The 27,581-nt window shown below is 35.2% G+C and overlaps 1 protein-coding gene across 1 annotated transcript; it reads right to left on the minus strand.

Annotated features, from left to right (window-relative positions):
• Nucleotides 1–403: 403 nt before the first annotated feature.
• On the minus strand, nucleotides 404–27,502 carry LOC128232706 (myb-binding protein 1A-like protein). Its single transcript, XM_052946413.1, has 30 exons — nucleotides 27,324–27,502; nucleotides 24,471–24,668; nucleotides 23,476–23,658; nucleotides 20,911–21,033; nucleotides 19,234–19,323; nucleotides 18,687–18,792; nucleotides 16,564–16,658; nucleotides 16,169–16,261; nucleotides 15,335–15,478; nucleotides 14,594–14,664; nucleotides 13,997–14,168; nucleotides 13,496–13,595; nucleotides 13,078–13,202; nucleotides 11,987–12,040; nucleotides 11,254–11,361; nucleotides 10,826–10,883; nucleotides 10,122–10,267; nucleotides 9,348–9,659; nucleotides 8,714–8,853; nucleotides 8,213–8,270; nucleotides 7,694–7,807; nucleotides 7,303–7,378; nucleotides 7,091–7,212; nucleotides 6,650–6,772; nucleotides 5,177–5,248; nucleotides 4,688–4,732; nucleotides 4,108–4,173; nucleotides 3,670–3,768; nucleotides 2,105–2,208; nucleotides 404–1,278 (listed from the first exon to the last, which is right to left on the minus strand). Exons 1-30 carry the CDS (start codon nucleotides 27,495–27,497, stop codon nucleotides 630–632), a joined length of 4,020 nt encoding a protein of 1,339 aa, XP_052802373.1. The 5' UTR covers nucleotides 27,498–27,502; the 3' UTR covers nucleotides 404–629.
• Between the last annotated feature and the right edge of the window lie 79 nt (nucleotides 27,503–27,581).

A 27,581-nucleotide genomic window follows, 5' to 3' on the forward strand; every position in this document is an offset into this window, starting at 1 on the left:
ATATATAACATGAGGGCTGTAGATTGGGCCATGGAATTCAAAGATTTCCCTATAAAAGTCTCTAGGAAAGTTGTGAACCCCAGGTCATGGCGTTTTGTCCCCAGGGGCTTAAATTGAACAAGCAAGGTGGATGGCCACTCTAAAATGCTACATACAAAATATAAAGGGTCTAAGCCTAGCGGTTACGGACGAGGTTTTAAGTCTATCCGCAACTTGCGACCCCCTAAGCAGACCAGTTTTGACCCCATAGCCCTTCTTACATATTGCTCAGGTGTTCACCTCAAAATGAGTTACACACAGAAATATAATTACAGATCAAATGCTGTATAGATGTACAAAACCACACTTTTTCACTGTCTTATCATTTGAACACTTGTGTATTTTTCTTTGATAATGAAATGCCTTGAGTTTCATACCTTTATTCATTAATTTAAACAATTCACAAACACATATGTAGACAACAATCTTTGATATCAAATATGCCATACAGATGGCTAAAACCCAGCCATAACAGTAAATAACCCTTAAACAATTCTTATTATTCTAAAACACTATGAACTTTAAAATCTATGATGGTATATGTCTCTTATAAAACTATGAATACTCCCCACACCTCAAAAGTTGAAAACTTATGATGGTAAATGTCCCTGGTCCAAAGATTTTCTCTTATTCTTTTTGTGTTTCTTTTTACCAGGGGTACTAATATTACTAGCATTTAAATCATCTTTCATCTTTGCTATATCACTTTCGTTTTGCTTTTCTGTTACATTTTCATTAGAACTAACTAAGTCAGAACTCACTTGTCCCATTTCATTCATACTATCGTCACCTCCAGCTCTAGATTTTCGCTTTTTCTTTTTCTTAGCGGACTTACTCAATTCATTCTCACCAACAGTAGCATCATCTAACTTGCATTTAACCTCAACACTAGTAGTCAAAGCATCATCCCCTTCATCATTTACATCCACATCCATTGCAACTTCATTTGAAAGACTATCATTAACAATGGATTTGTCACCTTCAGATTGACTTTTCGACCTCTTTTTCTTCTTCTTCTTTTTAGACGGTGAGGGAGTGCTAGCCTCCAAATTTCCAAAACTCTGAACATTATTCACTTCAACATTCATAGCATCAACTTCATCTCCCAGTTCATCAGAGTCTTCATCGGGGATGCCATTTTCATGTCTTGACTTTTTCCCCGGGGAATGCGATCCATTCTCTTGTATGGCATCTTTCTGTTTCCTCTTCTTCTCTTTCTTTTTCTTCTTGGAACAGCCACTGATAAGGAAAATCAGAAGCATTTAAAGATGGAGTCGAAGAAGAAGACAGTTGCATTAAAAAAAGTGGATAGATAATCATTAATCCTTCGAAACAGTTACAAAGAAACAGAAACATTTCAAACACCTTCAAACACTTGTTAGTCATATTGTTCTTAGATCTTAAAAGGAGCATAACTCATAATACAAACATTTCAACAATAAAACATGCTACGCATCATTATCCGCATTCTGTATACCAAGTTTAAGAAAAGATATAGTGACCAGTGACCTGGTTGTGGGGAACATTAAAGCTGCTGTCACCATCAATGACAACAAGACTATGACTATTACTCCACAATTATAAAATCAATTTATTAATTGGCAACCCTTAAATTATCCATCTCTTATCCCTTTCTTAAAGCTGCACTCTCACAGATATACCGTTTTGGCAACTTTTTAATTTTTTGTCTTGGAAAGATAAATTTTTTGCGTAAATACTTCAAACCAATGATAAAAGATTGCTGACAAAAGATCAGATCTCATATTTTCATATTTGCCTCGCAAATTAATGTTTTATGGCTTAAACTGGTTTAAGAAAAATGCATTAAACATCAATTTTTGAACTTAAATATTAAAATCTGCGATCTATTTTTTGTCAGCAGTCGTATAACACTGGTTTACATGCATTTTCCCAAAAATTGGCTCGTTCCAAGACAAAAAATAAAAAAGTTGTCAAAACGTTTAATCTGTGAGAGTGCAGCTTTAAAGAACAGGATGATACATCAACAAAAAATTGTTTCCACAAAACAGTGTTACAAGTTCATAAACTGTCAAATCAGGCCTACCCATGTTGTTGCCTGGGGCAGATCTTGTTGAGATGACCTCGACCTTCTTGGTTCAGCTGGGACCTCAGGGCATCCAATTTTTCTGTCTCAGGCTCTTCAAGGATCTTGCAGGACAGAAATAGCATAACATGAAACAGGAGAACATGAAAAAACAGAACTTGCGTTGTTGCCTCGCTATACTTTCAATGGAAAAATAATATTTTCAAGAGCCATCAACACAGCATTCATTTCTCAAAATGAATAGGATAGCAATCATAAACATTTTTATGCAGATACAAAAAGTGCTCAAATTTACAATATTTTTCAAAGAACTTCACATTTTCAAATTAAGCGTAATTACTTCAAATTGTAATGAAATAATTCTTATATTTAGCTTAACCCTTTAGCACATAGACAAGTGGCCAGATTACACCTCCCAGTCAATAGCCATCTTACTGATAAGCAGTCCTTATCTGCATAGGTACTTTTCTGGATATTTGAAAATGAGAAAATGAATACAGCAGTATGACCTTAAAATCAATGTTACTCCAAATAATTGTGTCCAAATCTTTTTTATGTGAATTCATTTTTTATAGATAATTAAATTATCTAATAAATGGTGTCAATGATGAAATATTAAATTATTTTATTTCAGCTGTGAATGTATTTTCAAAATGGATTTGTAACATTTCTTTGAAATGTCATAATTGCATTAAATCAAAGGGTAATAAAATGCTGGGATCGATCTAATTTTTATTACCCCTATCATAAAAAAGACCCATCTGGATTAAAAAGCCGACAATTTATGTTCTTGTGTATTAATACACGAAATATGTCAGGAATATCCGGTGTCATCCAACTGAGAGATCCAGTCCAAGGTGTCTGTTTAACTTTATTACCCCCTCATAAAATTGTTTACAAAAAAAGAAAGCCGATAAATGATTTTCCGGTATGAATAAAAAGATCTAGATCAAACAAAACGCTTGCACATGACCTATTTTACAGCCAAAACTATGATGGACATTATATAAGCTTCACAGAAAATTTACCCATCATTTTCTCATTTACTAATTGTTTTTTTTGTTTGTAAACAAAATATTACCTTTAAGTAAATATAATCTCAATTGATTTTAATAGTAAACTGAACTGACGTAATATATTGAATGATTTACGCATCAATGAATTTGGGGGAAATTCCATACAGTACTTAGCTCGTGGTCTTATTACGTCACAATGGGATATCACACCTGCGATTGGGAGTATAAACACCTTCTCAATTTAGCAGACGATATTTTCAAGGGAAAATCAATACACAAAAGGTTAAACTTTAATTTTATAAACATCCGGGATATTGTTTACAAAAAGAAAGATGCAAAATTGAAATATTGAAATGACCCTATTGAAATATGCGGGCCATGCGTTTACATCCAGTAATGGATACGGTCGGCCAAATGCGTATACATCTGGTAATGAGCTATGTCGGCCTATCTCGTATACATGCGCTAAAGGGTTAAAGGGGCTGGTTCAAGTATAAAGTACAGTAACTCAGCTTGACCAAATTCAGTGGCTGTGTCCCTATCACTCACCATGTCATCAGCCCTTATGTTGTGTATTTTCGCACAGACCGCCAGTATCTCTTGCACAAACATCTTCTTCACATCTCCAGTGTCTATACCAGACAGCACCTGAAAAAAACAAACATTTTTATTAAATAGATTATTTTCTTTCCTCCTCTTCGGTGAAATGTCCCCTTTCAATATAATTTTCACTGCTCTTATAGTGCTTGGTTCCAGTATGGCTCAATAAAGAAATACAGCCTTCACTTGACGAAATGTACTTCAGACATTTCAAATATGAGTACAAGGCTTTATAAATAAGACTACCTTGATACCTTGGCCAACCATAAATGATTTGACTACTGTAACAATGATTCCATATCCCCAATCACTATAAAAAACACCCTGAGGCCTCCAGAAATATGTCAGGTATGTCGATGAATGTACGTAATCAGAAATATTCCTTACCTCTGAAAACTGTTTCTTCCAACTCTTAAGAAACTTGGACCAATCATCCTCATTCACTTCATGCACCTGAAATAATGATACTTTCTATGAACCTCAAATCAACACCGAACCCCACACGAATATTTTATAAACATGTTGTTAATGGGACATTTTTATGTACATCAGAGAATGCAATATGAAAACAAATCGAATACGGCAATTTAATTGTGGTCAAAGCCATCAAAAATCATAGGCCCATTTCTGTAAATAAGTTCAATTTACACACAAATGTAGAAAAATACTGATAATATGACAATAAGATAATTTGAATTTACGAATAAGATCATTTAAGATCTTTATTGCAATGGGTTCCTGGGGCTTTAAATTCAAGGGGTAAAGGCCATTTACAACTTCATATCTAAAATACTATTTTCAAACAAAAAAATCCTCTTAACAGATTTTTTCATTTTGATTTTATCTTTTCTGTAATTTCACGTAATTGGTCTCTGACAACACTATGCAAGAGAAGAACTTGTTATTAACCACTTAAGCCAGTACGACAGGCTTAAGAATGTGTGAGAAATCAGCCCTAAGTACTCACCACTTGCTTGTTGATCATGCTGGCTAGGATGCTTGCAGCCTGGGTCTGAAAAAAAACTTAACCAATAAATCAAAACATTTTACAACGCTTCACTTCATCATTCTGTAAATAGCGATTGAAATACAACGAATTGGTGCCTGTTACATTTCACTTGCATTCCAATTCAATAGAGAAACAAAAGATTACACCTGTGACAAGTGTTTAGTGTTCATTTCACGCAAGAAATTTGGCAATAATTAAAGCAGTCTTAACAATGGAATTCTAAAATGACTCCAATGATTTAAGCAAAAGTCTAATTTCTATAATAATGCCTAAAAAAATATACATTTGGTTCGGGTTACCCGACCCACTACTCCCTAATGATTACAATAATGTTCTTTCAAAAAAAGCCTACCTACTCTACCTGTTTTATTAAGGATGTAACCCTACCCAAACCATTTTTGGCCGAAGTATTTTTGGCCTAAGTATTAACGAGGGAGGTATACATACCTTCATGTAGACCTTGATCTCCAGGGAGCCAACAACAGACACCAGGTCTTCAGTAAGGGGCCACAGCATCACCTGCAGGAAATATGGGGCTTTTAAATGATATACAAAAATATCTTGAATCAATGATATCTGATGTAATAACTTTACATCTGTGAACATTTATTATATGCTTTCTAGTGACTTACAGAGATTTATCAGTGAGATTAAAATGAAATTTCACTGTTTCAACCACATCAAAATCAACTTTAAGTCTGCACACAATTTCATTCAATGACATCATTTCTGAAACCACATTATTCGCTTACAAGTTGGGGTGTTTTCTTGAAACAAGAGGCCCAAAAGGGCCTATGCTCTACTGGCATGGCTCTTGTGGTCATTTTCAATCCAGAGCATGTACGTTTGAGTAATAGGCAACAAATATATAGTTCACTTTTAGTGTTTGGGTTAGCTGAAAATGCTGCACGTTCAACATCTGAGGACAGGAAGTGTTGTCCGTCCCTTACAAAGAAAAGAGAACTCTTCCCTGGGCCTCCGCCAACGTTGCCGTTTGCATTTGCCGAGACAATCTCCGCAATTGTGACATTACATGTAAACTTGGAAAAAAAATAGACTTCGATCATGTAGACTTGGCTAAAAATAGACTTAGCTTAAAATAGCATTTTTTATACTTTCAAGACCCATAATCCAGGCATGTATGGGCGGATCTGGCTGGTTTTCAAAAGGAACCGAGCTCTAATGGTTATCTAAATACTGTACAAGTTTCATCGAGATCCAATCAAAAATGAAGACTGTAGCCTGTTCACAACCAATTGTTTACACAATAGCATTTTTTTTTATACTATCAAGGGCCATAATCTAGGCATGGATGGGCGGATCTGACTGGTTTTCGAAAGGAACCGAGCTCTAATGGACATCTAGATACTGTACAAGTTTCATCGAGATACAATCAAAACTGAAGAGTGTATCGTGTTCACAAGCAATTGTTTACAGACGCATGGACGCACGGATGCACATACTTCATACACATTACCATCGCATAAGCTCTTCTGGCCTTTGGCCAGTAGAGCTAAAAAACTGCAATTAACTGTCATTCTCTAATATTTTTACGCATATAATAATAAGAAAAATTGTTTGTTTCATTGCAAGATAGAAATATATTGCACCACATGAACACCAAGAGTACTGCATATATTTCGCTTTTGGCATTGCTTCCTGTGAATTGTTAAACTTTTGGTGCAAACTCGGTGAAATATATTATGATCTTACATTGAAACAAACAATTATCGTCCTTTGAACAGCAAATATTTGGTTAGTTTTCTTTAAATTAAATTAAATTTAAGGCAATTGGATAAATTAAAGGCAATTTTCCACTATTAATAAAGTTGAACATTTCCACTTAGTTATTATGTTAAACAATACCGGAAGAGCCAAAATATATGAGGAAAATAAGAATAGGCATATCAGCAAACTGACCGTAAACCTGGGCAGGAGGACATGGAAGACAGCTGGAGGGCAGTGTCCAGACTTGTGTGAAAACAGATCCAACATGGCCGCTCTCACCATGGCAACAACACTGTCCACATACTGACCAATAGGCTGAAATAATATCATAACGTTCACTGCAGAAATAAATGCAAACCTATTTGGTAAGAGCTATGAATGAAAGAAACATGTTTTTTATAAGTAGCTTTAATTCCACCAACAAACAGATACGTGCATAGAACTTAAGGCATCTGACCCAAAATGCGAATTTTAGACGCCTGGTGAGTGGTGACCACATATTAGTTAGTTGTCATTTTACTAAGGGTTATGGGTGTCAACATGGGTTGAACAGATATTGAAACACCTTGTTCTATACTATTTTTATATAGTTCAGCATAACTTACCAATAATTAAGTACATCCTTAGTCTTACCTTAGGATGCTGAGCCGCCTTGGCGCGGGTCTTGAGTGGTGAGGGTCCAGAATTCTCGGAGACCATCCTTATGATCAGGACACAGGCCTTGGCAATGTCAGTCACCAATGCTGGTAGGGAGACTGCAATAAAAGATGCGATTCTTAATATAAAGAAACAGAAATAGTTCCAAATTGAAGAGAGTCCTACTGTTGTTATTGTAGAGTTCATACCTTTAGAGGCATACTTGAGAAGCTGTCCAAACAGATCAAGCAGCTCATCCTTGTCAACATCAAAGTCGGGCTCAAGCTACAAGTACAATACATATTGGGTATTCAATCTATGTATAATGTGTTGGTCATACAATGTTACATACTATATACAATATTACATATATTACATTTGTGGACCATAATGAAATAATGAAAGTAATCTGTCATAGAAATAGGGCAATATTTAAATTTCTGTTGCACAAACTGATCGAAAATGGTACTCTAAAAACTTTTGCCAGCAGACCACTTGTCAAGCCAATATCAACCATATCTTAACTCCTACATACACCCCCTTCAACCATCAACTCTTTGCTTTGAATAAAAAGCAAAAAAAAATCCACTTGATTCATACCTTTTTCACCTTGAACATGAGGGCAAGCGTACTGCGAGCTCGGTTACCAAGTGAAACCTCCTGTTGCTTCCGTACCCCGCCCTCCACTCTATCAACCAACGGCAACAGGAACGTCTAAAAGGAAAGTTTTACAAATTGGATAACTGAGTTAATATAAAGCTGTGTCTCAAAATCCACCAAGGTAGTCCATATGTGAATGATTAACAGGAGTACATGAGATTGAACACCAATGCTGGTCATTAGAGTGGGTAACTCACCAATTATTTAAACCAGAGTAACAGGTTTCATGTAAATACCTTGAATGTTTAGATGTGATCATTTGCATGATCACGCCAACACCGAGGCATTGACATAGCCTAGTCTTTCTTCCCTTTAAAAACGAAAAGCTGAACAGCCATACAAATTGGTATTTATTGCAGCCTTTATTAAAGGTAAAATAATACAGTAACCGGATTTTGATAGTATAGGCTGTGTATCAGGACAAAACTCGCGCAAACTACCTAAATAAAAACAACATACCTTCAGCACAGTGGGTGTTGGATGGTGTTTTATCAATACATCAACCAGATCCAAAACCCTGAAACAAGAAAACAGTACATGGATAACCAATAAAAGAGCTTGTTTAGTATCAATGGATTCATTACTACAATACAATATCAGTTATCTATTTGAACATAAAACAGTAAACTGTTGAAATTTCAACATGCATCTAATTCTGTGCCAATGATAAGTCTCCAAACTCATGGAGGGTTCATCCGTTATTCTTGGTCCTTACCTCCCCTCACAGATTTCGTCATGGAGTGGAACACAGACAAAAGAACTTCATCAAGCTGAAACACCATGCTGTCTGATAGCACCCACCCATAACAGCCCCCTCCACCACCCCCACCCTTGAGTCAACATCTTCTTCATCTACTCTTACAAGTGTTCAGTTGTTTCTTCTGATCCTTATACCTCCTTGCTTGAACACAATACACTCTGATAGCGCCCCACCTTTAACCCGATCAACACCTCCCTCACCTGCTCTTGAAAGTGTTGAGTTGTTTTTTTCGGTCCTTATCCCCCCTCCCAGATTTCTTCATGGAGCGGAACGCAGCTGCAAGAACTTCGTCCAGCTGGAACATTTCAGTATCAGATAGCTCAACATCCTCTTCTTCCTCCTGAAGACAATTGCAAAATGTCAATATTAACATACATGCATCAATTCAATAAATGGCCATTTTATTACACATCAACTCAGGGGTCATTTTTCAAGAGCCTACATGTAATTACAATTTCATACCTATGTCAGATTTCTTATAACAACGAAGTTTCATCAGTTTTAACTCTTACAATGATCAAAATAAGCAAAAGACCATATACTTAAAGCAAGCCAGGGTTTGCCCCCAAAAATCTAGATTTTTCTTGTTTGTTTATACATTTGGGCTTCTCTCCTTATTTTATGAACTGAAAGTACTCAGCAATCGTAATTTTAATCACTGCACTTATGGTTTATTCCTTATGCATACAACTTACTAAATACTCATACTTCAAAAGAATTTATGTTACTCTGTAAAGTTCATCAATTTTATAAAAAAATTATCTTCATAATTTAGGCCACTTTTTCTTTATGAGAGACACATAGATGATATTCATAAGCTGGTATTTTTGGTACCTCCTCATCCTCTCCTTCATCACTGCTGGCAGCGGCATTTCCCAGTGCTGCTTTAACCTTCTTCTTCAGTTCTTCCGGCACACTCAAATCCTCTTCCTCCACGCCTGAATCACTTTCGTCACTCTCACCATCATCGTCATCATCATCACTGCTGTCGCTCGAGTCGCTACCAGCACCACCATCATCATCATCATCCACCCTGGTGTTGTCGTTGTCATCATCCCCCTCTACGTCCATACTTTCATCGTCATCATCATCTTCCTCCATACCGACCATTCCATCCTCACTATCAAGGCTGGTTTGTTGCAGAGCCTGTGATGTAATGGTAATTTATTATTAAACTTTGTTAAAAACAATAGGCTTAAAAGTACTGCATTTGTATCAGAGGTTGAATTCATTTTCAGTGAATTTCTTCAAAAAAAATCATCTCAAGTTGAATATGACTTTCCGGATAAAAAAAGGTATTCATAACCCTTTTATTACATATGTTACTAGTTGACTTCACTTAAAAGACACATGATTTCATGATTCATTTCATTTAAATGATGCACTATTTAAACATATGACACAATATAACAATTTAATAGTTTTTAAAAGGGCTTCAACCAGAAAATCTTTTAAAATGTCATTCCTGAACAATATCATTGTTAAAAACTGTCTACACATGTGTAATGCAGAGAATAAAACATTGCTTTTGGAATTCTTTCAAACAGGAACCAAAGCAATCTCAAATTTACACATGACATCAGCCGGTTGAAAAAATATGCTACCCACATCAACAATTAGTTGCAGTGCTTCAGGTGTCACATTCTGGGCGAGGGCGGACATGACGACATTGGCCACATTCCGTGAAAGAACCGAACCCTTGAACATCAGACTCAGCAACAGCTCTGTAACCACTTCAATCCAAGCAGGGCCATCTGCAAGTTAAAGGAAGTAGAAATAATGGGCCTTGTTCCTAACAAAATTCACACCACCTGGACTGGACTCATGGTTATGGCACCATCCAATTGGGCATGGCAATACAACCCACTGTCCCTTTGCTCCGAACTATTAAAAATCAAATCAACCACCTCAGTCCATGGTGGGGTAAAAACCCAGACTTAACAAGAAGATGGTAGGTATGTTCTCATAATATAGCAGTGGTAAAATTAGTAAAAGCCTGCAATGCATGCGCTAATCAGATGCTTCTCGGGCTTGCTCAAAGTGTGGACTTCACATAACAGGGTTTGGTAAAAATGTTGATGCCCAAGCACCAGTGTAAGAATTTCGGGATTGATCATTAAAAAATCTAATTTTGATGACTAATATCGGTGTCCATCTCTCAACAAAGAGGTCATAGGTTTGAGCCCCACTAGGTGAACATAGTCTTGGCCTCTACAAATAAAACACCAGTGCTAGTTTCTACCCAGGAAATGGCTCAAGGGTAATTTATGTCAGCTAAAAGATATTTGAACAACTGAGCAGAATTGAGATACCTTCTTTAGCCATAGATTTCCTTTTCTTGGAAGCTCTTTTGTAACAGACATGTAGATCCTGAAAATGAAAATTCAAAACTTTTAATCAATCACCCCCGTCAGATTTCAATAGACTGTTTGGTGCAAAATCCTCTGTGATGATATAGGGTCATAGTAGCTACTTAGAAATGTGATTTCTAAATTTAAAAGAAAACATTTTGTTACCAGCTTTTGCACGAAAGATTTGTAATTAATAGTAGAACCAGTTTTTTGGAACATGGTACAAAAAAAAGAGGATTTTCACTGGAGTCTGGAGTCTTAAACTCAGACTCAGGACATTAGTTAATTTGGATGCTGATATAAGTAAAATGCCAATTATCGGTATTTGACTATCTTTCAATGGAAATAATTTAACATACATGTTCATGTTATGTATTTTTATACACTACCTGTAGTGATTCTATGGCAGCTTCAGTTTCCACAAACAGTTGCAGGCCCGTGTGGAAAAACAGCAGTTCAAACGCGTGACTGCCCGTCATCTTCTCCTCAGATTTGCGCTGAAAATGTGCACACAACTTCAGTTTCAAGGTTTCAATTCCTTGACAATTTTCTACAAGGACTCTAGAAGTAAGCTATTATATCATCAGATTTTAATAACAGTCCAGTTGTCAAGTTAAAAAAGAAAGAGGATGTGTTAGAGTGTTTATGGTCTGCCTGCTCCAATTGGCAGCATAAAGGCTTGACAACCCTATGCAGTTTGAATTTAGATGCCAAAAGGGGTAAATGTACCCTCATTATTGGACAAAGTAAAAGCCAAAGAGAAAAATCTAGTCTCCAAACAACAATGAATGACATTGCAAGCATTTCACACGTGGAAGAAATAAAGAAAGAGGGGTCAGCCCTACTTAAAAGGGGGCTTACCAGACTCGGTGAGCGACATCTTGGTTCAAAATGATAATCAGAGCCATGATAGGGCACATAAGAAAATAATGTAGACATATAGTAGACACCACTTGACAAGACTGGTAACCAACCAAATGGTTGACAACTTGACATCCACAGTATCCCAAGGCTAGGAATATTCCCTTGGATAAATTTACAATAAGCAAATGTGCTATCAGGTTATGTTAGAACATGTTTATGTTTCTTTAAAAATCTTACATACATGTGAATACCACTTACTTTAACATCTATTGTCTGAAGAATCTCAACAAGTCTCTGCCATTCACTGACAATCTGTAATGTAGTGTTTAAAATAAAACATGAATGTCAAACTTTACAGATACATGTACCGTAAATGACTGGGTATAAGACGATAGGGGGTATTAGACGCAGGGAAAAAAATCTGTGAAATGTCCGAGAAAAAACCCTTTTAATCTATGTTTTTGGTTAAAAGAAGCATAGAAAAAATGTCAAAATCGTCTGGCATTTTCGGCCACCATGTTTTTTGACAGTGACAAAAAAATATTTTTTTCATGAAAATGGCGATGGTTATCTTAAAAACCATACTGTCGAGAATGAAAAGTTAAGTTATGCAAAAACCTTATATTGTACGGGTTCGTTCTCAAAATGTCAACACCTACAGAAAAGAATAAAGAATGTGACAAAGTGTGAAAAAACAACACCATTATCGCAACAGTTTGTGGTATTGGTATGTTAAACAGGTTAAAGGCAGTTAAGTTTTTCACACCTTATCGTACAACTGACAAAAAATATTTTGACAGTGCCAAACTTTGCATTTTTATATGCAAGTTTGATTATTGTTCAATTCAATTTATTATTCAAAATAATATTGAATAACTTCGAAAAATATTTTTGTTGAAATTATAAACGTCTTACGATATACCGTATCCCGATCTTCAACTGCCGTTTTAACCCGTATATACTCGATCAATATGACGCGAGTAACATCCCTTTCTACATAAATCTAAACAAACTCTCAGCTTGAAATTGACCTCAGAAAAAAAGTTCGAATTTTTTTACTGGGTATTATACGTAGGCATTTTTTTGCATTGAAATCTGAGGGGAAAAAGTGCATCTAATACCCAGTCATTTACGGTACTATTTATTTCACCATACAGTGTACTGTTTATTTCACCATACAGAGTACTATTTATTTCACAATACAGTATCATAAAAACATTTATAACAGTAAATATTAGCTGAAGTTAGGGTCATTTTCATATATGTGTATAAAACTATCGACTTTTTAACATAACAAAGCTAATCATAATTTATTTGGAAAAAGTAAAAGCAGAACAATCAATGCAAACCTCATCAGTGTGTTGACTGGTTCTCAGTTGTACATGCTCAGGTGAGGACAGAAGCTGGTTAGCATACTGAACCAGTCCATTTAAAACATCAAGGTGGTTGTTCAACTGTGCCATCCTCGACACTCCTGGAAACAAATATTTCCGGATCATGAAAATGTTGTTTAAACCAAATAAGTTGTTTATTTCCACTGGATTTTGAAAATTGTTACAGTTTTTTTCCTCATAAGTCAATGTTTAATTTTTCAATTCCTTGGAAACCATAGCTTTAGATGAAATACCATCAATTGCTTTCAAAATGATCATTTCAACTGACAACTGACAAGTCTCCTAAAACTCATACTAACTTTGTTTTGTTACTTTATCATGGGCCGTATATATCTTGTATTGATGAGACTTTATAAGCTATCAAACTGCTGACCTTTCTTATTCATTGAGACCAGCCTTGAGACAGTCTTCATGAAGGCGTCCATCACAAACTTGTGGTGACCTGCGGGTAGTTCCCCAGACTGAACCTTGCACTGAAAAAGTGTTATTCATCATTCTATCAATTATAGTAACAAACCAATTTTCAAGTTGACAAAAGACATTTCATATATCTTGCTTTTCAAAATCATAAATACATATCCTATGCGCACATCAACACTTATTAAAATTTATGAAAAAAAAGCAAAAAACATTTTTTATTTACTCATAATTGTATGCACATCAGCATGTATGAGAAGGCAAAGGTAACAACCAGTCTTATTAAAGTAATACAAACATAAATGCCGAAGCCAACACACAGCCAATTGTATAAAACCAGTATTCGTTTTTGTCAAAGTTATCCAAAATGTTTACTGATTGGTCAATATTTATCCAATAATAACAACTAACCAATCAAAATGTTTTAATGAGTCAACTAGCCAACAGATAACCTTACAAATGGAATGTTCTTGTTGTTTATCTTTACAACAAAGAAGCTCTGTAGAAACACCAGTTGAAGAATCTTCAGTTGCAATGGTGACTCTGTGTTGTCATTGGTAACAAACATGGTTAACTCTTTTGTACACCACTGTAGACTCTCTGCAATGTGGGAACTCTCCTTTGGCATTCTGAATTGATGTAAATATGTTTTTTAAAACCACTGGCTTTATCTAGATTTAAAGATAACTTTCAAGTCAAATAGTTTGTCGAAAGACAGTTAAAAGACAAGACGTCCTGAAAAAATATGTCTGCAAGCATAAGACTTTGAATATTTTGTTTATACATCTACTATATTAGCATTAAACACATCCAGCAAGGAACCTTATCCTTCAGAGCCTCGTTTCAATAAAGATTGTAAGGCTTAAGATCGTAAATTTCCAGGAGTCAACTGCTTTTCAATAAAAATATTGCAAGGACGTTAATGGCATATAGGTTGTGCCCGTAAAGTTTACAGGTGTATAAAAACTGTCATTGCATCCTCTACTTACAGATACCATATTATCTCATACTAAACAAGAAAACACTTAAGTTTTAAAAAAGTAGCATAACTTACATCCAGTTAGATTGGAGGGTGATAGCTTTCATCAATTCCTCTATCACAATTTCTTGTGCCTTTGGCTGTAGCTGAAGATATAAACCACCACTTGTTATTGGTGAAACAAGTTAATCTTTCATTGCAGAAGGATCTCTCCATCTCAATAACTGACATTACCAAGAAGACGAACAAGAATACAATTTCTCTAATATTTTCAAGTATCTTTCATGTGTTTCTGGTGTTGATGGAAAAGTCTGACCGGAGGGCACGTTTGAAAGCCTGTATAATGAGGCATGCATAGTAACCAGCTACACAGCATGCCCGAGGGTCAGATTTTCCCATCCCTGCCAACACACACTTTTTTTTTTCATACCTTTAACTTCAAGAACATTTTTTGTAGACTAAAAAAAACAACCAGAGGGTCGTTTATAACTTATCTCATAATGTGCAACAATTAAAATCACCCTTGACGTCTTACAGTTCATAAGAGCATAACCAGCAAATTGTATAAATCTGGATAAATTATCCTAATTTTGTCTTTTGGATAGTTCTGCTCAAAAAAGCAATTTGATTGGTCAACAGTTATTATTGGATAAATATTGACCAATCAATAAACATTTCAGCTTTCTTTGACCAAACCAATGAATAAACCACTTTTGTACAATTGATCGCACAATTTCAAAGAATTTGTATTATTTTAAATTAATTTTGTAATCCTACTTCTGGTCTCACAGAATTAAAACAATCCACAGTACATACCCCTGTCATGATCTTGGCCAGTATATTTGTGCCAGTGAATTTGTCCAGCAAACACGAGCCAGGTTTAGATGTGAGGCATTTCACAACAGCTAGCTGGACCTCAGAGTTCTCACAGTTGGTTATATGGTTCACCAGCGCTGAAACCTGAAATTGTACAAAGTTGAGTTTTGTTTTTAAAAAGCTAGGTTTAGAAGGGAGGCTTTTCATAACAGCTAGTTGAACCTCAGGGTTACCAAACTTGGTTATATGGTTCACGAGGGCTGAAACCTAAAATTAAACAAGACCTTTCACAAAATATTGTTGGCAGTCAGGGCTTCCACATTTGAATATATGGTTAAACCTAATTGCAGTTTTGTCCCTAGGAGCTAATTTTAAACAGAAGAATTGCTGTTTTAGTTGTTCCTTCGTACAAAATTGCTTCTCTGATTCTAAATGAAGTGCCCCCCAAGGCTTTAACCTCAAATTATAATATTTCGTGTATACATTTGTACAATATATAATTCTGATTTTTGATGTTAGAAAAATCAGGACCGCAACCTTGTGAAGGCCAATGTTTGTCAGTTTTCACTAAGATGATAAAACGTTTCAATTTGAATTTTTTTTATCAACCATTGTGAGTGGACATATATTGGCACAAAGTTTGATGAAAAAACCCCTGATCATTTCGTAGTTATGATCAACATCATGCTTACAAAACAAACAAGATCATGGGTAGCAAAAATATTTTTCAGTTATGGCCGTTGTAACAAGACTTTGCACAAAGCTGACACAAAGTATGTGACAATACAGCGATTTTTTATTTGTTTGAAAAATAGATGAGCTAAAAATACTTACAATAGTTACTGTCTTCTTTGCTACATCGTCAGTTTTCTTAGGTTTCAGATAGGCGATGATGCTGACTATGTCTGGCAGAAGAACCTCAGAAATCTGCAACACGGTTAAATTTATTTTGAATCAACAAGACATTAACATATAAACATAAGGGGATATCATATAAACATGCATACTACAAAAGTTCGTAAAATCAAGAATTTCAGTTAAGTATTTAGCTGATAGTTCAGAATTTTTTTCAAGTTGTTAACGTTGTTGATGTTATTGTTATTAACTTTTAAAGCTTTACTGCTCTGAAAGTTCCATAGACACAAAAACCAGGCAGTCCAAGGAATTTCTTGTTGACATATCACTAGATAATGTTTATGACAGCTGTAAAATAAGAAATAACCACAAACCTGTTTTTCATTCTTCAAGTTTGGTAATAACTTTTCAAAAATGTGCAAGCCTAGGATCTTTTTTGGGGCCGTAGCATTGACAGCTAGCAATGGGCCTGAAACACATTAAATAAATAAGCAAAATATTCTTCTTTTTTTAATTTGTACTTTAATAATATTAATATACATGGCTTATGTAAATTTAATAGATCAGCCAAGGACAAAAATAACATGAGCAGTCACAGACTGCCATATCCCCGCAGAGTTAAGAACAGTATCAACATTGCCTAACAACATAGGATTTAAAATTACACAAAGAGATATACCTTTAACCAGAGTTATAATTTCCTGTACACTGCACTTAAGTGAAGTCAATACCTCAAAGTCTTTCCAAGATATGCTCCGGACAAGATTGCACAGATGCACAAATCAAGACTGCCAGACGCACAAATGCACACACACATTAAAGTACCATTATTATATCCTCTTCGCATTTTAGCGGGGGATAAATGTTTTTAGTGTTGTCCTGAATGTCTCTTTACTAACAAACCAAAGAAACCCATGAAACAAGCAAATTCGTTGAATTGATATCCCCTGCCTGATTGGGCTAAGTCAAGGAATGGAAATCAATTGTTGATGAAATATATATATACGAGTTTGAGTTTGAATGCAACTGTTTGAAAAAATATAAAAATATTGTATATAATGTAACATCAAGAATTGATCAAGAAACCTAATTTATGACTCCATGTTACCCAGTTCCAAACTTATCTAAGATTTCATCAATTCTGATCAAGTTTCATGAAAATTGGTCCAGATATATTGCCAAAAATATAGCCTCTAGAGTGTCCACAAGGTTTTTTAAGATTTGACTCAGTGACCTCATTTTTGACCCCACATGACCTACTAGTTTCAAACTATTCCAAGATTTCATTGAGGCATTTTGATTAAGTTTCATGGAAATTAGAGCTGAGTGTTCCCAAGATTTCTGTAAGATATGACCTTGTTTTTGACCCATATGACCCACTTTTAAAACGCAGTCGAAATTTAACCCAAAAGAACATTCTGACCATGTTTGAACTTAATCAGAGCAATCACCACCATAAAATAGTTTCGGACAAGATTTTTGAAAGATTTGACCTAGTGACCTAATTTCTTATCTCATGTGACCCAGTTTACAATATGTCGAAGAGTTCATCAAGGAAAACATTCTAATTGCCTCTAATGTGTTTCAAAGATTTTTTAAGATTTGACCTAGTGACCTAATTTTTGACCCCATGTGACCCACTTTTTTAAGTGGTCCATATTTGTTCAAGGGGTACATCATGACTAATTTTGAACATAACTTGACCAATCATTACCATGATATGGTTCTGGACAAGATTTTTTGTAAGATTTGACCTAGTGACCCAATTTTCAATCATATGTGACCGAGTTTTATTTAGGACCAAGAGTTCAACAAGGAAAACATTCTGCTAAAGTTTCATGAATATTTGACCATGTATAATGCCTCTAGTATGTTTTAAACTAGGTCGAGATATGATCAAGGGGAACATTCTGACCAAGTTTAAACATTTCCTGATCAATGCTTACCAAAATATAGGGTTCCGGACGGACGGACATAAGGACGGACAGACGGATGGAATGACAACGCAAAAACAATATCCCCCTCCCGAAATCTTCGATTCGGCGGGGGATAATAAAACCAATTAATGACAAAATGGAACTTCGGTAGTAATTTTCGTAAGAATAAAGATGCTTTCTTTTAAATGATTAAATAAGAACCTTCCAGCGATCCTGTTGGCAGAGACATGGGCATAACAATAAATCGCTATTGATAAATATCTTAAATGATATACCTCCAAGAATATTTACATCAGGAGAAATAATTGAAATCACAAATAATTTACAACTCCCAATATTACATTTTCAGATATTCAGAAACATAAATTTAAAAAAAAGATCACAACATACATGTTTACATAAAAGTTGCCGCAGCTTCTGGGAATCAAAACCAGCCTACCGTATTGCCAATCTAGTTGGTTAACTACTACAGCATGGGGGGCGATGCAATTTCACTACTAATTGAATTTTATACTATGAAATATTATTTTAGGCAATCACAAAGAACAATGACGACTTACGTGCAACAGTTGTCCAGAATTTTACCAGATCTTGGCCCCTGTCAACAACGCTGGATAACAATTCATCCACAGCCACATGGACTAAAGGATGGAAGGAGCTGCTCCGCTGAAAAATATTGAATGTTATATCATACCATATGAAGACTAAGCACAAATAGCACTTTAAAGGCATAAGATTCAGGTTTTTGTGCCACCTTTTTCGGATTTCAAACAACCTACAGAACATACATGTATGAACAAGTGTAATATCAACTTTACCTCCATCTACCTTACATTTCTAGACAATATTAGAACTTTATTAACTGCAACCATTTGCATAAAACTGGTTAATTTTTTCATTGGTCAAAGTACAGTAAGCCAAAATGCTTATTGATTTGTCAATAAACAATATCTAATAATAACTACTAACCAATCAGAATTACCATAACCTGCGGAAAACTTATCCAAGTTGTATACAATTGTTTGCAAATGTAAACTTTTCTATTCAAAGACATAACAAATTTACACTCCAATGTATTGATTTATTTATTCATTCTCTTCGTCTTACCCAAACAATATCAGCAAGCTGTTTGAAGTTTTTCTCCACAACAATATGGCCATCTCCCCAATGTTCCTTTAACTTTTTCTTCACAATTGCCTGAAAATTATGTACAATTTATAACATTTCAAACCAGAACTTTCATTGGATGATCCATTATGCTTATATTTTAACATTCTTTACAAACAACATTGCAACATTAGCTTTTATCGTTACCATTGTTATGAAAACAATTCAATGACTTATTCATGATCTCTAAACACTTTCATCATTAACTTTCAAAAAAACAACATAGTTGCCATACGGGGTTCAGCTAACATTTTTGTTTGGAAAATTGAAGTCAAAAGTGATTCAGACATTTCTTTCTTACTGAACTTAGAGTTGTGAATAAACATAACATGGAGAAAACTGTTCTTGCAATTCACCTACTTAATACTTGTCCATGTACATAAGCAGCATCAGATGGTTAGATATTACACAGCTTAACTTCATGTCTTAAACTAGACTACAATCATTCCAGCTTGACTTCACATCTAAATCTGGGCTACTTTCTTTCCAGCCTGACTTCACATCTAAATCTGGGCTACTTTCTTTCCAGCCTGACTTCACATCTAAATCTAGGCTACTTTCTTTCCAGCCTGACTTCACATCTAAATCTGGGCTAATTTCTTTCCAGCCTGACTTCACATCTAAATCTGGGCTAATTTCTTTCCAGCCTGACTTCACATCTAAATCTGGGCTAATTTCTTTCCAGCCTGACTTCACATCTAAATCTAGGCTACTTTCTTTCCAGCCTGACTTCACATCTAAATCTGGGCTACTTTCTTTCCAGGCTGAAATCACATCTAAATCTGGGCTACTTTCTTTCCAGCCTGGCTTCACATCTCAATCTGGGCTACATTTTTTCCAGCCTGACTTCACATCTCAATCTGGCCTACATTTTTTTCCAGCCTGGCTTCACATCTCAATTTGGGCTACATTTGTTCCAGCCTGGCTTCACATCTCAATCTGGGCTACATTTGTTCCAGACTGACTTCACATCTCAATATGGCCTACATTTGTTCCAGCCTGGCTTCACATCTCAATCAGGCCTACATTTGTTCCAGCCTGACTTCACATCTAAATCTGGGCTACATCTGTTCCAGCCTGGCTTCACATCTCAATCTGGGCTACATTTGTTCCAGCCTGACTTCACATCTCAATCTGGCCTACGTTTGTTCCAGCCTGACTTCACATCTCAATCTGGCCTACATTTGTTCCAGCCTGGCTTCACATCTCAATCTGGGCTACATTTGTTCCAGCCTAACTTCACATCTCAATCTGGGCTACATTTTTTCAGCCTGACTTCACATCTTCTAAATCTTGGCTATATTTGTTCCAGCCTGACTTCACATCTCAATCTGGCCTACATTTGTTCCAGCCTGGTTTCACATCTAAATCTGGCCTACATTTGTTCCAGCCTGGCTTCACATCTCAATCTGGGCTACATTTGTTCCAGCCTGGCTTCACATCTAAATCTGGCCTACATTTGTTCGAGCCTGACTTCACATCGCCATCTGAGCTACATTTTTTCCAGCCTGACTTCACATCTAAATCGGGGCTCCATTCTTTCTATCCTGAATTCACATTTTAACGTTATAGCAACATAAACAAAACAAAACAAAACAACCCATGAAATTCACTCACATTATGGTACTTATCAATGTATATGAGAAGCAGCAGTCGGTCAGGGCTACAGTCTTTCCAGCCTGACTTCACATCTTCTTCTAGATGGGGAAGTATGCTTTGTTTGAATGTGTTTTGGGAAGCCTGAAAAATTACAAATAAATTTCAATAGTTTTATCATTTTAAGTAAAACAACAAGCAAACCAACTGATATCACATGACCAAGTTTTTTTTTAATTTAGATTTACTTAAGATATAGAGCATATTACATCACTGGTCATTCAATACAGAAAGTTTAGTAATTGATCTAGAATCTTTTTGAGATTTTTTTATCATTTTTGATAAACTAATTGTACATTTACAATGGAAATAACAGAAAAGGTAACTATATAGCGTGCACATTCTTCAACGCTATTCATGATAACTGAAACGTCAAAAGTTATTAAAGTACACTAGTTATATCTAAAAAATATATAATGAATTAATTTCATGAATCCAAGCATCAATATATATCAACAAGATACCTGTTTTAAAGCAGAAAAATATTAATATCAGAGTTTATTTGAGCCTTCTACACAAATGCACATTGTAAATTGTGACATATATGTACTCAGGTTGATGTGAATACCTAAAGAATAAAATAATGTAAATAAGATTTTTGAATCGTGGTCATGGTAAATGTTTTCGCACAACAACCACAACACCGCCAACAAAGAGACAAAGTTTTCACGTACAGAGGTCAATTTAAGCATAAGCCCATGAGCACTGACTCTTTAAGTAGTGTTTTAGCTAAAGCGGAATGGAAGGGCGGCCCGCCCTGCCCTTTTTTGACCCTGCCCCGTTGCCCCCTTTAACATGCCCTGTCATATTTTCCCCGCCCCCTTGCGCCCTCTGGCCATTCAGATCGTTGTTTATCACGCCCTAAAAGTATTTCATTGGTCAATGTTGCCGTTTCCTAATCTGTCCCAGATCTGTGAGTGCTAAGGCACACGACCATCATCACCACGGGTTGGATTAACGGTAATTCACGCTTATAATCAGGGTGCTAATTGCTGTTCATTATGACACATTTTTCCTTGTCTGAGACATCGAAGTTGTACCTCTAAATGTCGACCTTTGATGCCGATGTTGTTACAAATTTAATTAATTTAGCCATTAATAATCGGTAATCTCCTAATCACATAATTGGGTCGTCTATCATCCAATTATCAAAATGTCCCATGTTAACCAATCAGAGAAGACACTGGTCAAATGATAAAAGTTTGTTAAATTGCGATAGAAAAAGCGAAGAATTGATGAAATATGTTGTCAAGCATTAGTAAACAACTGATACTTGCAGTGTAAAAACAAGGCACACTTTTTAGAACATTGTTTCGTTTGCAGCAGACGGTCATTGAAGAACAGACGGTGGTGCTAAGAAAATGATCAAATACTCAAAACTTCCATGACCAATATTTGATAGTTTTTATGTTGAATGTTCATAATGAAAATTTGTTTTGTAATCTCAAAACTTTTTTATTTGCTTTATATAGCGTTTACTTACAGTATTTTCCTCATTTGTACGATGTTTAAAAGTAGAAGATTTTGGGAGTTTATTTCTCGATTTTCTAGTTCTATTATGAAGTGTTAGTGAGTTTTCATGAAGGATAGAGATTTTAAATGTCATTTTGTTTTAAAATGTCAGCATATTGAAATTTATTTAACCAAAGACAAGTAAACAACAGCAAAGCTGAATGTGACATTCGTACCCTATCCTGATCGTACCAAAACAAGATTTGCCCCCTGCACTTAAATGTTTTTAACAGCTCATATATAAGGCCATTCTGATTGTTTCAAATGGTATTTTTATTTTAGATGCTTTTTGGAGGTAAACTATACATTGCAAAAAGGAGACTCTAGACAAGAACACTTTTTTAACATTCCATCTAGTAAAAGCAATCAAAGTAAATGTGAATTTAAAGTTTTGTGGTATGGCACAAAATTTATCTCAGGTTTTACGATAAGTATCTTTTCTCCTTAAAGTCTCCCCACTTCTCCATAATTTTACTGGTGGGAGAAGTGACTTCTCCCCAAAAAACCAGCCTTGTGAGAGCCCTGGAGACAACAACCCGAGATGTTAAAGAAAGTGTCTGAAGTGAAAATGAACAAGAAAGAAGAATTAAGAGTATTCTGTAGGGATCTTACTACAATGTGTGCATGAACATGCATGTACTTTGATAAGGTACATGGTCGTTTTACAACAATACAAAGCTAATATTGTGTGCATTGTTTTCCCATTTAAGAAAGCACCATGCCCTTATTTTGGCCCACCCTGCCCTTTTTTTGGCCCACCCTGCCCTTTTTAATTCCTGCCTAAAACACTTCTTTAAGGTTCTTTCTTGGCTTGCTCAAATTCTGGATTTTATACAGTAATACTTATGGAAAAAATTGATGCCAATATAGTTGGATTAGGGCTTGTTCAATCAAAAGTCTGATTTTGATGAAAGCTGTTTTATGAAAATACCTTAAAATTTTCTACAGGGAAACAGACAAACGACAAAAATTCATAATATCAGTATATCAGTTATAAACATGTTTTTTTTTCACCTTTGAAATGATCTGAGCCAGCCCGCTAGCACACAGTTGCTGTAGCTGGGATTTCTCACGCCCAAGCTTCAGTAGCTGTTCCACCACTTGGCCCACCGCCCCATCACCATCTTTGTACAGTCGCCCAGAGTTGACGAGTGCCAGCATTCCGCACACCTGACCAAGGTAAACATTGCTAACCTCCTGAAATATGTATAATAGAATGCAGAGTTGGGCAAACAAAAATAAAGGTTTTAAAAAATAAGTTTGTTTCTGGTTCGGCCTGAACAAAATATGACTCAGTAGGCAAGGATTTTTTTTTCATGCCAAACAGTACTTTCAAATTATATCAAATTATATAATTCTTCCCATTTAAAGTACGATTACAGACCTTTTTCTATAGTACCAACGGGTCCAACTATCAGACCCATTTCCAAAGCAAAATATATGATTTTTTTTTTCCAATTATCAGAAAAAATCCCAATTGAAAGGGAAAAGAAACTAATATTAATTAATGTCCTTTAATTTGCAGGAGACTGAAAAGTTTGTTCTTTGAACTGTAAAACTTCCCAATTTCTGCATATTTAGCGACACAAAATTTCCCAAAATGTCTATGGTCTTTTTCCAAAAATGGGCAGAAAAAGCCCTGGATTAACATTTGTATTTAGTTCATAGACAGCAAATCCCTTTTGACTACCATGCGGGTAACCCAGACCCAAACAGACCGGGACCTTATTATTTTTTACTGTTAAGACTGCATGTGGATTATTTTAGTGCGTATATTCTTTATAGCATCATAATCACTGTTCATATAACATTACTTGTGGTTTCATTTCTAAGGTATTTAACCAGGGTACATGGCAAAACCGAGACAAATACTTGTGTCCATTATAGAAGGACATGAGAACGAGCCAATGGAATTTTAACCATGCATTTTTTCGATGAGAAAACCATTTAATAAACAAGTACATGCATCAATCAACACAAAATCATTGAATTGTAAATAATGTATTCACAGCTTTTGATGGTTTCCCAGCAAGCAATGGTTTAGATTTCTCCTTGATTACAGTAAGGACAAGTTGGCTGTCAACATTCTCTATAACACGCAGAGTCTGGCAAAGGGCTGTTGAAAAGCCCTGACGAGCAAACTTTCGTCCAGATGACAGGCCCTGGACCAACCTGTTGACTGCATACTTGACATCGGAATTTAAACCCTGAAAATATATGATAAAAATATTTTGTTTCCAAACTTTTGAAACAAAACTTCAAATAAAAGAGCAATGTATTTAACAGTGGTTGTAAGGACAGTAAGGTCAAGTTTTAAATAATTCTAAAACCGTGTATGATTCCATATTATGTTCATAATTGAAATTCATTTTTTTCTCCTTAAAGACAACTAATATGCATATTATTTTTCTGCAACGGCAAGCTGTGTAAAATCTTTAAATTTTAAATATTTAAATCATATTACATGAATAGCAACTTAATACAGAATTTATTACACAAGTTTTCTAAAATTGATGAAAATGAACCTTGACAAAATAAATAAAAACATTATAAGTGCACACATTTTCAACAGTCTTCAATCACAATGTCATATCACACTAGTTATGAATACAAAATATATGACATAATGCTTTGATGGCAACAAAATTGATAAAATTTAATTAAACTAGCTAAGAAACTGTATGGGCAATATTGCTTGATCTGGCAATTATTGCCTGATTTAGCAATAACTACAACAAAGTAAGATTTTATGCCTTGTTTACAAGGAGCAACAATCTGCCACATTTGGCTCACTCAGAAGAGATTCATTGTGATTCATTTACAGAGAAAACACTGAAAGACTTACACTACATGTGCCTTAAAGACTTACACTACATGTGCCTTAAAGACTTACACTACATGTGCCTTAATGCAATGAGCAGCTCATAAAATTAAATTAAATGTGTTAATTTATCAAAACATAATATAAACAGTTCAAATTACATCAAATATCTTCACAAAATGTGTTTGCTTTTCTTAACTTGCCATACATAAGTAGCATCTGATGTCCCAACCACAGACGTTACAAACGAAACAATAAAAGTTACATCAGCATCCACAAGCAATCAAGGTGTCGGAAAAATCATTTCAAAATGCTTTTTGACTTAAATCATTTATTTAAACTTTATTAAAACAAAATAGTACATCTGTCATTGTGTTATGTTTTATTTGATATCAAAGGAAGAAAGCCTCAAGACAGCTTAATGTTTTAAAGCGAATAGGTCATAACCTTTGTAAACTAGGAAAGTTAAACATATATTACTCAGTTATCCTATCAAGTTTCAATTTCTGTCCAATTACTTGGCATTTTTGTGGCGAGGTGCATACTAAGAAGCTTGAAAAAGTACAAGAACGAGCCCTCAGATTTATATACAATGATTACACATCTGATTACCCAACACTTTTATCTAAATCAATGTTGCCAACTCTCAAGCTTAGAAGGTTAAGGTCCATTGCTATAGAAACCCATAAAATTATCCACAAGCAGGGTCCAATGTATCTACATGACTTAGTGGTTATAAAAGAACATTCCTTTAACTTTAGATATAAGATGATGGCTGCTATCCCAACTGTAAGAACTACAACATATGGGTGCAATTCTTTCAGCTCCGGTGCCCCTAAACTCTGGAACTCCCTTCCGCAACATTTCAGGGAAGAAACTAATTTTAATCATTTCAAGAGTTTAGTCCGGGCATGGAGCGGAGATAAGTGCAAATGCTCATTTTGCATATAAGAATGCTGTCATATATCATGCTGTAAAATGTCTTGATCAAAGATATGTTGGATGGGACCTTAGGCAGCTGGTCTCTTTCAATGTGTCTTGATTTAAATAATGTTATTTAATTGTGACTTCTTTTGTTTTATTTCCCATGCTAAATGCATTGTCGTATTACCTTGTGATTAGTATTTTCGATTAACTTATGCTTTAAATTATGCTAATTTACCTACATTTTATATATAGCCTAGTGTCTATCAACTGCCAAATATGTTTATGTTTTTGTGATTTTATTAAGAATTATTTATTTGTTCCAAGTGTACATGCTGTACTAAATATTATTATTTGCATGCACTGATGTGTGTGATATATTAGTTACATAAATTATGCTTTTTTATTATGTCGGTCAAAAGCTATTCATAGCTTATGTTAAACTGTTGATGATAGTACCCGACAATAAATAAATATTGACTTGACTTGAGGAAGTTAACACATGGAAATTTTGTTTTCAATCAACATTTTTGTATGTAAGACTTCTCAATGGCCCTGTACAGCTGTTTTTGCATCATGATACAGAGGCTTTTCAGTTGAAATCAGAATGTGTTTTGACAACATTTATCAGGATTTATGTAGGTTTTGATAGTTTTAGGTCTTCTGTTTAAAGGTTTGTTTAAGTGTTTTAAGAAACTAAACTCTCAATCATACTCTGGTAAAAGACCGAAGGCGGGGCTCTGTAAGCAGCATAGACTGCACTATGTTTCATAAGCAGACATTGCACAAGTAGGCAAGTGTTTGCTTTATTAATATTTCATCATAATGCATCTATTCTGAATGCGCCAAAATTCGCAGTTAGTTGCTGCTTTTTTTATAAACAATGCATTGTTATTTTTAGGTATTAATTATTGCTCAAGTGGGCAAACAATTAACTTTAGCGAAACTTTAGAAACACCACTTTTTAGTCCCATTCCAACAATTATGCTATGAGACATAGCCTGAATTATGAGCTAAATGCCTCTGGAAACTTAAAAAGCATGGGCCACATTATGGAACTGGAAGGCTGATAGAATTTTGGCATGAAATAAGCTGAAAATGTCATATATTTTCGTGCCTGTTTTTCCACTGACTGTCGGTTTGACAGGTGATTCAATATCGATTTGATTGCTTCAAGTCGTTCAGAGTCATTTCCTTCACTTATGATAGTAAAGTTTTTAAGTAGATCTTTTCCAGGAAGTCTGCTTTTAACGTCTGAATGTTTTAAAGTTTTCTCAACGTGCTTCGCCATGTGGATTGTTTTGGTTATATTGCGCATGCGTCTCAATTTAAATAGACTGGTTTTAAAATAATACACTTTGTTCAAGCGCTTGCA

The sequence above is a fragment of the Mya arenaria genome, chromosome 4 (assembly GCF_026914265.1).
Source record: "Mya arenaria isolate MELC-2E11 chromosome 4, ASM2691426v1".
Classification (NCBI taxonomy): Eukaryota; Metazoa; Mollusca; class Bivalvia; order Myida; family Myidae; genus Mya; species Mya arenaria.